Source organism: Notolepis coatsorum, assembly GCF_963971535.1.
Source record: "Notolepis coatsorum genome assembly, chromosome: 1".
NCBI lineage: Eukaryota > Metazoa > Chordata > Actinopteri > Aulopiformes > Paralepididae > Notolepis > Notolepis coatsorum.
This window is the reverse complement of record NC_140165.1, coordinates 96,300,192-96,316,863: the sequence shown is the minus strand read 5'-3', so window position 1 is coordinate 96,316,863 and position 16,672 is coordinate 96,300,192. Positions and strand designations below refer to the sequence as shown.

Here is a 16,672-nt window from a genome sequence, read left to right as displayed (position 1 = left end):
TATATATATATAACACTTCTCATACCAGTATATATATATATAACACTTCTCATACCAGTATATATATATATATAACACTTCTCATACCAGTATATATATATATAACACTTCTCATACCAGTATATATATATATAACACTTCTCATACCAGTATATATATAAACACTTCTCATACCAGTATATATATATATAACACTTCTCATACCAGTATATATATATATATAACACTTCTCATACCAGTATATATATATAACACTTCTCATACCAGTATATATATATATAACACTTCTCATACCAGTATATATATATATAACACTTCTCATACCAGTATATATATATATATATATAACACTTCTCATACCAGTATATATATATATATATAACACTTCTCATACCAGTATATATATATAAACACTTCTCATACCAGTATATATATATAACACTTCTCATACCAGTATATATATATATAACACTTCTCATACCAGTATATATATATAACACTTCTCATACCAGTATATATATATATATAACACTTCTCATACCAGTATATATATATATAACACTTCTCATACCAGTATATATATATAACACTTCTCATACCAGTATATATATATATATAACACTTCTCATACCAGTATGTGACTCGGCACGTCTAACCCGCCTTGTTAACTCATTCAGTGCCAGCGCGTATCCCCATCCCTGCTGTCAATGGGCCACGCTTTAAAAGATAGGCATTTTCACTGTGCATCACGATGTTTGCAGAGCTATATCTATATTCTATATTATAGCTATGGAGACAATACTATGGCTCATTTTACAGTCACTATCTCTTGTCCAACATGTAAAAAATGGTAAATTTCTTCATGTATACGTTCGCGTGTTATCCCGTGGTGAATATTGTATAGTTTCCTGGCTAATTCCTGGAAGCTGAGTTATGGAGCGCTATGTGCATTTTGCGAAAGTCGTTCGCATTGCTCGCTTGGACACGATACTATTTCCAAATCAAAGGTATATAATAGGTATTATGTTTCATCATGAAGGCATCAAAGGGGGGGGGGGGGTGTTTTGTGATGCTCTGATCATCAGCAACGGCATACGTTCTGGAGTACGTGACATGATCGTTGCGATCGATGTGAAATCATTGTAGGATCAAAGTAGGATTGATGTCATATAGTCCTTACCTTTGCTAGGAGGTATTCCAAAATGAATATTCCAATTGTCTGAGTATTGATGTTCATCGGGTCCCTGACATGATATGGGACAAACTATGCATCAAGTGTGCTGGAGGCGTTCCAAGTGGCTCGAATGAAGCCTTTCACTTGCCCGGGTACCATTTCTCCGCCCAGACCATATACTGTACAATGTAACACACAGTGTGAAATAAGGTTTCAAAGGGTAGGCGATACTGCCACCTAGCAGGATTCGGCCTGCATTGCACTCTCGAGGTCTCAGAATGAGTAATAGAATATTAAAATAGAATAAAAGAAAAAACGATAAACTATCAAAAACCCGACTTTTCTCGGGTTTTGGCACTCAACCATTGGCGAGATAATCCGACTTTTTACGTGATTGGCACTGAAAGTGTTAAGGAGCTTACGATTCCTCAGAAAATAGGCCGAAAATTTTGATATTGGCAATCTGTCTCCTTATTTACAAAACTTAATCCGACTTGTAAATATGTTAATTATTGTTAGATATTCCGGCTGTATTATTTTCCATGCTATGTGAAAAAACTACGGAGGGGAGTGGCTAAGTACTTTCAGTCTCAAGTTCCGATGACGGAGACAGGCACAAATGACAGCTGGCACCAAATCCATTCCCATGAAGAGACAACGGACATGGACCCAGTACTTTGTTGGCGGTGTGAAAATATGCAGAGAAACATTAAATATCTTTGGCACCGTTTGTGTTCAATTGTATCTGAATCGGGAGATTAACTTCTCTCCGTCAAAATGTAAAGTGTATCTCTCCATTGCATAAAGGCTGGCTGGCAGTGCGCATAGAATAAGGCATTGATTATTGAAATTCGTTTTCTCTAACAAATGCATCTATTTCTATTTCCTATAGTTTTATCATGTGACATCATGGTTTTCCAATAGTTTACCTGCTCTACCACTGTACAGAAATGTGGTAGTTTTTTCACAGGCAGCCATGTTGGAAGAAAGAGAACTACACAAACATTCTGTACAAAGCCTCTATTTCCCAACCCTGCTGTGCTTTATGTTTCCCAGATTCTGCTGTCCTACCAGGCTCCAGATATGAGAAGCCTGTCCTCCGATCTGCCTCCGTTCCCCAAGAGAGCCGACAGAGAGGCTGTCCTCAGAGACGCCCCACGAGACACCAGTAAATTAACTGCACACTGAGACACAGAGAGGCTGTCCTCAGAGCGAGACACCAGTAAATTAACTGCACACTGAGACAGAGAGGCTGTCCTCAGAGCGAGACACCAGTAAATTAACTGCACACTGAGACACAGAGAGGCTGTCCTCAGAGCGAGACACCAGTAAATTAACTGCACACTGAGACACAGAGAGGCTGTCCTCAGAGCGAGACACCAGTAAATTAACTGCACACTGAGACAGAGAGGCTGTCCTCAGAGCGAGACACCAGTAAATTAACTGCACACTGAGACACAGAGAGGCTGTCCTCAGAGCGAGACACCAGTAAATTAACTGCACACTGAGACAGAGAGGCTGTCCTCAGAGCGAGACACCAGTAAATTAACTGCACACTGAGACAGAAAGGCTGTCCTCAGAGCGAGACACCAGTAAATTAACTGCACACTGAGACACAGAGAGGCTGTCCTCAGAGTGAGACACCAGTAAATTAACTGCACACTGAGACAGAGAGGCTGTCCTCAGAGCGAGACACCAGTAAATTAACTGCACACTGAGACAGAGAGGCTGTCCTCAGAGCGAGACACCAGTAAATTAACTGCACACTGAGACAGAGGCTGTCCTCAGAGTGAGACACCAGTAAATTAACTGCACACTGAGACAGAGAGGCTGTCCTCAGAGCGAGACACCAGTAAATTAACTGCACACTGAGACAGAGAGGCTGTCCTCAGAGCGAGACACCAGTAAATTAACTACACACTGAGACAGAGAGGCTGTCCTCAGAGCGAGACACCAGTAGATGATTGATTGATGATGTTTTGATGTTTTTTATTTTCGTGTCTTACAGGTGTATGCCCAGCCCATATGGGCTTACAAGACACATAAACAATAAGTATATAATAGTATACTTGACAATGACAATAAGTTATATAGACCAAGATGGCCACAAAAAAAATAAAACACAATAAAACGTCATATAACAAGCTGTAAGCAATGTATGTAAACAAAGAAACAACAGGAATTCATATACAATTATATAGCATATAGTGTGTTGTGTCTCAAGTGCCATGCTTTCTCCAGAAATCCTGCAAAACTGAAGATCTTCACACAAAAAAAACAGTAAATTAACTGCACACTGAGACACAGTTCCTTAGGGCTGGGCGATTCTTGCTAAAATGTGAATCACGATTTTTCTCTCTAAGAATTGAGATCACGATTATCTCACGATTCTTATTTTTTCAATAAAATCATTTAAAAAGTAAAGTAAAAAGTTAAAAAAATAAATAAAAATATTTTAAAAAATCGTCATAACTTAGAAATGAGATTGCATAAGTCTATGAATCGAGATCGCGATTTTTTTTTTCGATTAATTGCCCGGCCCTACTTGACACTTTGTTCACACCTCACGGGCGCCAGTCTCTCTCTCTCTGACCAGTCTCAATTTTAGGTGTGTTATCCAAAGTCCTAGAGAAGACAGTCCATGAACAAGTCCAGGAATATGCAAGCAGCCATGACCTCCTGTACGATCTCCAATCCGGCTTTAGGAAGTCCTACTCTACTGAAACATGTCTTCTTTATCTTACAGACAGTATCAGGAGGGAGATAGATTCAGGTAAGCTGTGTGGGCTAGTTCTTCTAGACCTACAGAAGGCTTTCGACACAGTGAACCATGACCTACTGCTCTCCAAGCCTTGGGTATGTCTGAGACAGTGGTCAGATGGTTCTCTTCCTACCTTTCTGATAGGGTGCAGCGGGTTGAGGTCAGTGGTATGTGGGGTCCCACAAGGAAGCGTGCTAGGACCGCTCTTTTTTTTACTGTACATAAATGACATGTCAGCAGCATGCTCATGTAACTTGTTTTTATTTGCAGACGACTCAGCCCTGCTAGTCTCACACGAGGATCAGAACACACTAGAACAGATGCTAGAAGAAGAACTTGCAGGGGTCAGCGGTTGGCTTTCGGACAGCAGGCTTTCTCTTCACCTAGGTAAGACAGAGGCAGTACTATTGGGCTCCAAGCCCAAGCTCAGGAAAGCACAGGAGTTTAACATCCAGTTAGGAGCTGTAACTCTAAAACAGCAAAAGAAAAGCGAAGTATCTAGGCTGTATGATAGACAGGAGCCTAGATGGGGAGGCTATGGCCTCCCAAGTACTGGGCAAAGTCAACGCCTGCACCAGGTACCTAGCTAGGAAAGCCAACCTCCTTGGCAGAGATAGCCTCAGGCTACTAGCAAATAGCCTAGTACTCTGCCACTTTGATTGTGGTAGCGTGTCTTGGTTCGAGGGCCTGACAGTGACCATAAAAAAGCTTCAGGTTTCCCAAAATAAGCTGGTAAGGGTAGTAATGGGTCTTGGCCCTTGCACCCACATAGGGAGGAGTCACTTTCAGGAGCTAAACTGGCTTCCTGTGGAGGCCAGAGTTACCCAGCTCAGCCTGAACATAGTGCACAATATTATAAACCAAAGGTCCCCTAGATACCTCCAGAACTACTTCACCCCGGTCAACGAATCCCACAACCACAGAACTAGAGCAAGCATAGCAAACCTGAAGCCTGCTTCTTTCCGATCCAAACTGGGCCAGTGCTCCCTTACTTTCTCTGGAGCCCAGGATTGGAACAAGCTGCCTATCCCCATCAAGCAGAGCTCGAGCCTCCACAGCTTCAAGAGAAGCGTCAGGAAGTGGCTCATGGACAGAATAGAGGAATAGCCCCCTATAGTTTGAATGGGTTTCCAATCAGTTTTTAGTAATTGTGGGGTATACAATTTTATCTATAGGTTAGTCTTCTAATGTTTTATGTGTTTTGTGTTATTGTCGTGTTTTTGTTGTGGCCTAACAGCCCTGGGACCATGACGGAAATAAGGGTTTTACTCTCTCATATTATCCTTTGGATCCTTGTTGTGTGTTTTTAATCCATCAATAAAATAAAATAAAATAAAATATCTGGATGTAGAGCGGTCGCCTGGTAATCGGAAGGCTCCCGGTTAGATTCCGGCTCCTCCCGGTAGTGTGTCAAAGTGTCCTTGAACAAGACACTTAACCCCTAACTGCTCCAGATGAGCAGGTTGGCACCTCGCATGGTTGACTTGGTGTGTGAATGTGTGAGTGAATGGGTGAATGTGAGGCATAAGTTGTAAAGCGCTTTGGATAAAAGCTGAATGCAGTCCATTGACCATTTACAACCTCTGTTACAATAAATGGAATGCTAGTTTTTTTTTGTGGAGCTAATTTGTACACTCTAAGAAGACGTGTGTAATATACTGGTTTTCTTCCCCCCGAATAATCACACAAAAATATGTGGGAAAAGTTATGTTTATATTGTGTCAATAGCAATGTATGTATCGTCATTTTCCAACACATCCTTAAGGCGCTCCCATAGTCCAGCAGACTGTACACAGAGCAGACTCCGCGGAGGTCCGCGCGGACTCTTTGAGCCTTCATAGTCGAGCGGACCTCCGTGGACCAATTTCCTAGATGTCACGCGCCAGTTTACACAATTGTCCCCACGCTATTCAACTTCTGTCATGTCGTCGTCATCCGATGTCAAAATAAAGAGTATGTTATCTCCGTTTCCAATATTTCGATAATAAAACGGGCAGTTTTACGCACTTGAATAACAGGTATATAGGCAGCGAGATGCAATGTACCGTATAGGCTTGAGGTGGACAGCGCGTGGTGCTGAAAAGACACGCATTGCATGAAATAAAAGCACCCGTTTTATTTCAAAATATTGGAAACGGAGATAACATTCTATGTTATCTCCGTTTCCAATATTTCGAAATAAAACTGGCAATTTTACACACTTCATTTAGAAAAGCCATTCAAACATCTCTCTTGGCACAGGGCGAGTGGTCAGAGTAAAATGCAGATCGGCGTCACATTAAATGCAGTTCGATGTCAACCAAAACGCAGAGCAGCGTTTTGTGTGACACCAAGTCAGCGGCGCGGATGTCCGCGCGTCAGAAAATAGTAGCTTCGCACCTGTGGGTCTGCTGTCCGCTGAGATCAAAGCTCAAAGAGCCGCGCGGACCTGTACAGTCTGCTCGACTATGGGAGGGCCTTTAGGTGTGTGCTGAGAGATGACACATCTTCAAATCATGTTCAGTAAATAAATATTGTATTGCATAAAAAGGTGTTGATGACCATAGAATGTAACTACATGGTGTGTGTGTGTATTTGTGTGTTTGTGTGTGTGTCTGTCTGCATGTATGTGCATGCTTTCTGCAGCCCAGCGACCCCTGAACCCCACACCCTCTCATGCATCAGAAAGCGATGCGATGCCTGTGGCCAGACCCTCCAATCCCACACCTCAAACTGCTGGTTTGTCCCACCCCCTGTCTAATAAAATTAAAATAGGCCAATTGGAATAGGACCTGAATGTTTGTTCTATCAATTTACATTCTATGGTAAACACTTGTACATGTTATGGTAAATGTGGGAAAAACTGTGATTTTGCACAGTTCCCAGGATATAATGTACATCCTCTGTCAGGATATATTGTGAGGAGCCTGGTGGTGTTCAGACTCGTCAAACAAACAAATTCAACTGTCCACACAAGTGCAATTTCAATCAATAAGAATATTGATTGATTAAGGCAGAATATAGTCCGATGGGCAAATAGAATGGTCGTAATACAGTCCAATGTCCAAAACACAAAAACAGATTGTTCAATACTGTAACTGAGGGGTTACAAAACCCTGACTGTATTAAAGATTGTGATAGATTAAACCACTGCTAGTTATGTACTTTAATTACTGGCCAGACAGTACATCAAATATAGATGGTGAACACCCACAATAACACGGCATTGACAAAGAAATAGTATTTGAGGGTAATTTATTATTATTAGGCAACGTTAGGTTACAGAATGAGAATTAGGGTCGCGCTTGTATGGCGAAGAATATACGTAAAGTCAGTCAATAGCATGAGTCACTAAGAATAGCAGGAATCCTACGATGGGTCTAAGTTGACACCACCTGTCGTATAGTAGCAACTAGATAGGGCAACACTGGTACCGACTGGAGACAATGGGTTCCCTCCGGGGGTGTAAGGCCTGGAGGGTAGAGGAATGTTCGGGTACTCCGTCTGATTCAATGAGGAATAAAGAGACTCCAGGTACAGGAGTCGGTCCTTGTAAATCCCTTGATCAGCAGCAAAGTAATAATTGTAATCCAAATGCTCGACAGCATTGATGACAGCTAGCCAGCCTCCGTCCACGAGGCCGGCCCGAGTTGTAATCCTCACGAGGTTGAATCCCAAACGATAGTGGAAATCAACGATGCTCTTCTCCGGGTACCACGTTCCAAATCACTATAATCCAACCAGTAATGGTTCTGCAATCGCCGACGCCGATTCTCCGGTGTACATGTCCAACGGTTCTCCGCCTAGGACTCCTCGGGTGTGGGCGACGTATTTAGGCCACACACCCTGGTTAAGTACACTAGCTAAAGACACGACGAACCGCTGGGTAATGCTACACACGAACGAACTGTGGCCGCACGATATACAATAAATGAACGACTATTCACTTCACATTAGATTAAGTCGAACTCAACGTTACTTCATTAAACTCTGACACTTTTACCATTCTATTCGCACGCGGTTCTCAATGCTCTGTTAGACGCAAGGTTGCTCACTTCACTGCACGTTGACTCGTGGTGAAGGTGGGTAAGGTACTGAACGAAGACACGAAGCTAAGCTAAGCATGGTGTGCGCACCTTGCGCTGTATTTATACTTAAGTGAATATCTAGTCCCAACCTCAGTCCTTGTCTGGTATCACTACGCTGACTCCGGGCATGTTCCGACATGCCTGCACTTGTCTTTGAACCTGCCGTTGGGGGCTTGCGCGCTGGCGCCTGGGGGCGCTGTCCAATAGGAGAGCGAATATTACTCTGGTTTGAACGCAGGTAAAGGGATATTCCGTGTATATATATAAATAATATACAAAGTATATCAAACAATAAAGGTAGATTCTCAGTTTAATCTGGCCCTTCACAACAAATACCCTTCCGGTCCAGGGTCAGTACACAAGGGGGTTTCTCAGCCAGTCTAGGGTCCAGTACACAATGAACACCTTCTCGCCTTCACCTCTCCTCTCACTACCTCTCACCTCACAAAACTCTGTTACCAACAATCTCTTTCTCTACGTACTCCGCTCCAACCTCACCTCCTCTCAACAATACTCTATCTGTCCTAGTGTTTTATGGTATGTGTGTCTGGTGTGTGTGGGGGTGTGTGTGTGGGATGTGGGTGATCTAATGGTGCACAGGTGTGTTCTATCAGTCCTAATCAGCTACCTAATTGCTTCCATTCCTCCCGTGGCAGTAGTATCGCCCATCCTTCACATAGCCATCGGATGGGGGGTGGTATCTGCCACAATATGTACATTCTCTGTCAGGATATATGTAAATGTTCTGTCAGGATATATGCACATTCTCTGTCAGGATATATGCACATTCTCTGTCAGGATATATGTACATTCTCTATCAGGATATATGTACATTCTCTGTCAGGATATAATATTCTCTGCCAGGTTGGTAAATGTGAGAGGGAAACTCACCACAGCTGTGCCAGGACCTCCCTGTGAGTTAGTTTTGGATATCAACCACCAAGTGTTTGCTGTGTTTCAGTGAGTGATCTCTATGTTAGGTTAGGATTAGGTGTGATGTCTCCAGTGAGGTTAAGGGTTAGGTTTCTAAACAGTAGAGTTAAGGTTAGGGTTAGGTTTCTAAACAGTGAAGCTAAGGTTAGACAAAGTAGGACATACAATCAAGTAATCCTGTATCAGAGCCTTAATAACAGATTACAGCCTCAAAAAGCTCACGTATTTGACCCCTGACCCCATAACCTTTATAGGACCTTTATAAAATGAGCACACTGTCATTGCACAGTATATTCAACATTGTAGCTGAGCTGCTGCTGTGTGACATTTGAGTAGGAAATAGCCTGATTCCTGTTTTTAGCAACAGCTGTGCGACGGCCTAGAAAAACACTGGGCCACATTCACACAGATCTCCAGAGTAGGAATACTGATCTGAGCACTTCAATGACCTTATTCAACAGACTGGAGCTGACTCTAGCTGTGTGTGTGTGTGTGCGTGTGCGTGTGTGTGCGTGTGCGTGTGTGTGTGTGTGTCCGTCCACAAGGTCACAGTAGTCTCAGATGGTATTCTGTTCAGCTGGATGTGAGGGGGAACCCCAGGAAGACTGGAATCAAACTACCAACCTCTATACTGAGCTCTAAACCACACAGTACACCTAACCACCAGGTACAGTATAGGAGCTGCCCAGTACAACCACAGTCTGACACTGTTGACCACTAGGAGCTGCCCAGTACAACCACAGTCTGACACTGTTGACCACTAGGAGCTGCCCAGTACAACCACAGTCTGACACTGTTGACCACTAGGAGCTGCCCAGTACAACCACAGTCTGACACTGTTGACCACTAGGAGCTGCCCAGTACAACCACAGTCTGACACTGTTGACCACTAGGAGCTGCCCAGTGCAACCACAGTCTGACACTGTTGACCACTAGGAACTCCCAGTACAACCACAGCCTGACACTGTTGACCACTAGGAGCTGCCCAGTACAACCACAGTCTGACACTGTTGACCACTAGGAGCTGCCCAGTACAAACACAGCCTGACACTGTTGACCACTAGGAGCTGCCCAGTACAACCACAGTCTGACACTGTTGACCACTAGGAGCTGCCCAGTACAAACACAGTCTGATACTGTTGACCACTAGGAGCTGCCCAGTACAACCACAGTCTGACACTGTTGACCACTAGGAGCTGCCCAGTACAACCACAGTCTGACACTGTTGACCACTAGGAGCTGCCCAGTACAACCACAGTCTGACACTGTTGACCACTAGGAGCTGCCCAGTACAAACACAGTCTGATAGCAATACCTTACTACCTTGTCATTTCATGGAGCTGTAATTAACACAACACAAGGATTCAATGTCCGCGATGACATCACTGGTGGCCATATACTAACTAATTTACTCTCAATAACTGTCAAACTAAATTAATGTGTGCAAAACTGTGCGAGATTATGTGCCAAATCTTGTTTTACTCTCTATTCTCTCTTTACTCTCTCTTTTTCATTATTTTCTCTTTTCACTTTCCCTCTTTTCTCTCTCTTTATTCTCTCTTTATTCTCCCTTTACTCTCTCTCTCTATTTACTCTCTTTTCTCTCTACTCTCTCTCTTTACTCTCTTTTCTCTCTCTTTACTCTCTCTCTTTACTCTCTCTTTTCTCTCTCTTTACTCTCTACTCACTTTTATCTCTCTCTTACTCTCTTTATTCTCTCTCTTACTCTCTCTCTCTCTACTCTCTATTTTCTCTCTCTCTTTACTCTCTTTTTACTCTCTCTCTCTTTACTCTCTTTATTCCCTCTTTTCTCTCTCTTACTCTCTCTTTATTCCCTCTCTTTACTCTCTTTTCTCTCTCGCTTTACTCTCTTTACTCTCTCTTTTCTCTCTCTTTACTCTCTCCCTTTTCTCTCTCTAATCTCTCTTTTCTCTCTATTTACTCTCTTTATTCCCTCTCTTTACTCTCTCATTTCTCTCTCTTTACTCTCTCTCTTTTCTCTCTCTCTCTCTTTACTCTCTCTTTTCTCTCTCTCTTTACTCTCTTTCTTTTCTCTCTCTCTTTACTCTCTTTTCGCTCTTACTCTCTCTTTACTCTCTTCTCTCTCTCCCTGTACTCTCTGTCTCTTCTCTCATTTCTCTCTCTCTCTTTACTCTCGTTTCTCTCTCTTTACTCTCTCTTTACGCTCTCTTTTCGCTCTATTTACTCTCTCTTTACTCTCTATTTTCTCTCTCTCTCTTTACTCTATTTTCTCTCTTTACCCTCTATCTCTCTTTATTCCCTATCTTTACTCTATCTTTTCTCTCTCTTTACTCTCTCCTTTCTCTCTCTTTTATCTCTCTCCCTCTATTCTCTTTTCTCTCGCTTCACTCTCTCTACTCTCTTTACTCTCTCTTTTCTCTCTTACTCTCTATCTTTACTCTCTCTTTACTCTCTCTTTATTCTCTCTCTTTACTCTCTCTTTTTTCTCTCTTTACTCTCTCATTTCTCTCTCTTTTCTCTCTACTCTATCTCTCTTTCTCTCTCTCTTTACTCTCTATTTTCTCTCTCTCTTTACTCTCTTTTCTCTCTCTACTCTCTTTTCTCTCTCTTTTCTATATCTCTCTTTACTCTCTTTTCTCTCTACTCTATCTTTACTCTCTCTTTTCTCTCTCTCTCTACTCTCTATTTTCTCTCTCTCTCTTACTCTCTCTCTTTTCTCTCTCTTTACTCTCTCCTTTCTCTCTCTTTTATCTCTCTCCCTCTACTCTCTTTTCTCTCTCGCTTCACTCTCTCTACTCTCTTTACTCTCTCTTTTCTCTCTCTTTACTCTCTCATTTCTCTCTCTACTCTCTCATTTCTCTCTCTCTTTACTCTCTTTCTCTCTCTCTTTACTCTCTATTTTCTCTCTTTCTCTCTCTCTTTACTCTCTATTTTCTCTCTCTTACTCTCTCTCTTTACTCTCTCTTTCTTACTCTCTCTATTTTCTCTCTCTTATTCTCTTTTCTCTCTTTACTCTCTTTTCTCTCTCTTTTTACTCTCTTTTCTATATCTCTCTTTACTCTCTTTTTTCTCTACTCTCTCTTTTCTCTCTCTACTCTCTATTTTCTCTCTCTCTCTTACTCTCTCTCTTTACTCTCTCTTTTCTCTCTCTCTTCACTCTCTCTCTCTCTTCACTCTCTTTACTCTCTTTTCTCTCTCTTCACTCTCGCTCTCTCTTCACTCTCTCTCTTCACTCTCTCTCTCTTTACTCTCTCTCTCTTCACTCTCTCTCTTTACTCTCTCTCTCTTTACTCTCTCTCTCTTTACTCTTTTCTCTCTCTCTCTTTACTCTCTCTCTCTCTTCACTCTCTCTTCCTCTCTGTTTTAAACAATCAGTTCCTGTCGGTAGAGGAGCCGGTGAGGAGGAAGTGTCGAACTCTTTCTCTCATTGGTCCAAACCCCGTCACCAGGGGTTTCGAGCTCCTCCCCTCCAGTGTCGACTTCAGGACGCTCAGGTGGGGCTCCTCCTACTCTGTCACCGTGGTGATGAAGAACGTGGGCGTCGACACCTGCAGGTGAGGAAATTACAGGGATATTCCACACTTTTTAAGAAGCTGATCAGATTCAGTCCAGACGCCCATGACCCCCCCCCCACTGACCTCCACTAGCATAACCATGACCCCCCACTGACCTCCACTAGCATGACCCCCCACTGACTTACACTAGTATGACCCATGACCCCCCACTGACCTCCACTAGCATGACCTATGACCCCCAACTGACAAAACAGCTTTTGGAAATTGTGGCCTATCAAATTCACAGGGGCACAGGACAAGATGACTTGGTTGTCGATCATGCTGATAAGCTAAGCACACATGTCCCCATTTGGTTCCTATGGTTACAGAGTGTAAACAACAGTGTGTGTTAATATGTTGTGTCTCAGGTTCACTGTCAAACAACCTCCTCCTGCTACAGGCCTCAGAGTCCTCTACAACCATGGGCCTGTGAGTTCCTGTGTGTGTGTGTTTTGTTATTGTGTTGCATCTTAGCTGTTGTTGTCTTATGTGTATGTATGTGTTTGGTGTTGTTTTATTACATGTTTATCACAGGAAAAAGGTTATTATACAGCACAGGAAACGATAGGTTATGACTATAACCAAGTTCTGTTAATTAGGGGTGACGCTTGGCATCACTCATGCACTCCCTCGCGTACGTGCACGCGCACTGAATAAATTCCACAAATGTACCTTTAATACCAGTATTAGTCTGACCACACCCCTCATCAGCTTACCTTCATAAGCAGGTGTGTGGTCACCTGCTCTCCTCCTACCCAAGCTTTCACCACAAGGTGAGGTCAAGGGCTGCAGCGGCGTCGGATGCCAAGCGTCACCCCTAATTAACAGAACTTGGTTATAGTCATAACCTATCGTTCTGTATCATTAGGGGATCCGCTTGGCATCACTCATGCACACAGGGAGGCCAAGCGGAGCCACTGGCCGACAAATACACCCCGCTGAAGGCCCCCCACAACCAACAGAACAGGGAGGGCCGAGCCCCCCCGACCCCCCCTAATGGAGGGCACCCCCCCTATTAGATGTTTACCGGGAGGGCGACGGACCCGACCGTGCGAAGAGGCACTCAAGCAACTCAACGCACAGGGTGAGCAGACCGTGGCTTGACCCCACGACTACACACACGCACAACCCGCATGCCACCCGGGAACGAACGGAGGGAAACAACCTCGTTACTGCCCCCAGAATCACGAGGTTAAGGGCAAACCCAACCCCGTGGCAAGGCCGTAGCAGCGGAGCGCGAAGGAAGACCCAGACCCACCAAAGGGACTGGACCCCCAGGAACGGGGGCCCGGAGAAGTCCATGATGCCAGCATCAAGACCCCACCAGGTGGGCACGTAGTGCCCCGCCCCCCACATCGCCAGCGTATTCGGACAAAGGCCCCTCAGCCGAGCGGGCCCCGTCCTCCCCGATAGTACACTGCCTGGCACACTGACCGTGCAACAGGCAGTCAGCATGGCCGTAAGCACACAAAAAAGGTTAACCAACGGAAGCAGGCAGCGCACCGAGGAAAACCAGGCAACAGGCTGTTAACCCTAGCCTGGAGACTGCGGACGAGTCAGGCGCCAGAAAGGACAGCTGAACACAGCCGCTCCGGCGGAAGGGGCGTATGCTGGCGTAGTTGCATGAACAAGGCTCCATCTAAAAAAAACCCACCCAGAGGGGTCGAGGCAGAGAAGGCTGACACGATTGGCAGACGTCATGAACGTGCAGGGGCACCCTCAAACCGGTTAACCCGGGAGTTGACACCGCAGCAATACACCAGAGAACCAACCACCCAGGTGTTACCCCATGCGGTGGTTGGTCCCATAACCCCTCAAGAAAAAACCCCAAAACACACCTGCGCTGTCGCAGCCCGTGTTCCAGTTTCCAACAGGGTTATCCCGGGCCTACAGGTCAACAAAACATTACTTCGGACCGGGCCCGGTGATACGGGGAGCACAGGGTCCCCCGAGGAGGTCAAGACCACCCCAACAGGCCCCTCTTCGCCATGCGTAAGAGAAGAGCGTAAGAATGGAAAACCAGCCCCAGCACCGTACTTGGTATTCCCAGGAGGTCACCCAACCAAGTACTAACCAAGACCAACCTGCATGGCGGCCGAGATCCGACGAGATCGGACGCGTACAGGCTGGCACGGCCGTAAGCCATTACGACAGAGTAGAATACAATGTACCCAACAAGGGTTCCATAGCGCTCAACCCTGTGACACCCGGACCGACCTAGCATTTTTCCCCCTGAAAAAACCCAAGTCCCTCAGGGTACCAGAACAGCAGATCTGCATCCCCGGCGGACAACGGGTCCAACTGATCCGGACCAGCGCGACCAGAACCAGTCCCGTGCCCTAACCACGCCGACATGCCAACTCCAGGAGAAGGGGCAGATATGCGTGTTGATCTTAAACATAAAAAGAAGGCGCCACTCAGACGTTCCGGTGCGAACCGCGCCCGGCAGCCCACCCCCAGGGCGTGAGACCCTTCCACATATGTTCAGATCCATTCCGTTATCATCCCCTGATATGAACGAGAACCCGTCGACAACCACACAGGGCGTCGGAAGAGGAAAAAACCCCATCCCGATTGCTTTATAAAAACGCTGTTTTAACCCCAAGCAATCAAGGCGCGCCAGTCAGTTACCTAATGTCCAACAGAACATCCTGAGTTAGCACTATGTGTGCGTTGGGCATATCCACATCAATAATAGGCTATTTAGACCATCTTATTGAATCCCCAAGACGCCCAGGGGAACGACAAGAGGGCGGGATGCAACCAACTCCATGAATGAATGAATGAAAACTTTAACCAACAGATTGCAGAAAGGGTACAACATAGTACGGCTCAAAACACAATCGGTAAGGGGAGGCAGACCTGAGAAAGTCGTTAGTCTTGTTTCCATCAGGGGCCCCCATTTCCAATTCATCTAGACACATCCAACTCTTTATAAAAATAAAGAAGAAGCATCACCCGTATGAACCCAACTGCACAGCTGGGAGTAAAAAACCCATTTTCACATGATTTTACATCCAGTCACTCTTCTTTAATCAGAGCGTAAAGACTGGAGGAGAGAAGGAGACACTGAGGGAGAGAAGGAGACACTGAGGGAGAGAAGGAGACACTGAGGGAGAGAAGGAGACACTGAGGGAGAGAAGAGACACTGAGGGAGAGAAGAGACACTGAGGGAGAGAAGAGAGACTGAGGGAGAGAAGGAGACTGAGGGAGAGAAGAGACACTGAGGAGAGAAGAGACACTGAGGGAGAGAAGAGACACTGAGGAGAGAAGGAGACACTGAGGGAGAGAAGGAGACACTGAGGGAGAGAAGGAGACACTGAGGGAGAGAAGAGACACTGAGGAGAGAAGGAGACACTGAGGGAGAGAAGAGACACTGAGGGAGAGAAGAGACACTGAGGAGAGAAGGAGACACTGAGGGAGAGAAGGAGACACTGAGGGAGAGAAGGAGACACTGAGGGAGAGAAGAGACACTGAGGAGAGAAGGAGACACTGAGGGAGAGAAGGAGACACTGAGGGAGAGAAGAGACACTGAGGAGAGAAGGAGACACTGAGGGAGAGAAGGAGACACTGAGGGAGAGAAGGAGACACTGAGGGAGAGAAGAGAGACTGAGGGAGAGAAGAGACACTGAGGGAGAGAAGAGACACTGAGGGAGAGAAGAGAAGAGACACTGAGGGAGAGAAGAGACACTGAGGGAGAGAAGAGACACTGAGGGAGAGAAGGAGACACTGAGGGAGAGAAGAGACACTGAGGGAGAGAAGAGACACTGAGGGAGAGAAGGAGACACTGAGGAGAGAAGAGACACTGAGGGAGAGAAGGAGACACTGAGGGAGAGAAGAGACACTGAGGGAGAGAAGAGACACTGAGGGAGAGAAGAGACACTGAGGGAGAGAAGAGAAGAGACACTGAGGGAGAGAAGAGACACTGAGGGAGAGAAGAGACACTGAGGGAGAGAAGAGAAGAGACACTGAGGGAGAGAAGAGACACTGAGGGAGAGAAGAGACACTGAGAGGGAGAAGGAGACACTGGGGGAGAGAAGGAGACACTGAGAGGGAGAAGGAGACACTGAGGGAGAGAAGGAGACACTGAGAGGGAGAAGGAGACACTGGGGGAGAGAAGGAGACACTGAGAATAGAGAGGGGTGGGGGCTGTAACCCTCTCACCAGGTGCGACATTAAGCTAGTGTGTCCAGAAGGCATT

At 45.3% G+C, this 16,672-nt stretch overlaps 1 protein-coding gene across 1 annotated transcript in view; it reads left to right on the top strand.

Moving 5' to 3' along the window:
* Positions 1–16,672, top strand: part of spag17 (sperm associated antigen 17) — a gene marked incomplete at both ends in the record, with an annotated part of 169,923 nt that overhangs the window by 151,194 nt on the left and 2,057 nt on the right. The window contains 4 exons of the mRNA XM_084332990.1: positions 2,231–2,342; positions 9,481–9,602; positions 12,293–12,471; positions 12,840–12,900. Coding sequence (XP_084189116.1) covers positions 2,231–2,342; positions 9,481–9,602; positions 12,293–12,471; positions 12,840–12,900 — 474 coding nt within the window. The remainder of the gene's footprint in view (positions 1–2,230; positions 2,343–9,480; positions 9,603–12,292; positions 12,472–12,839; positions 12,901–16,672) is intronic.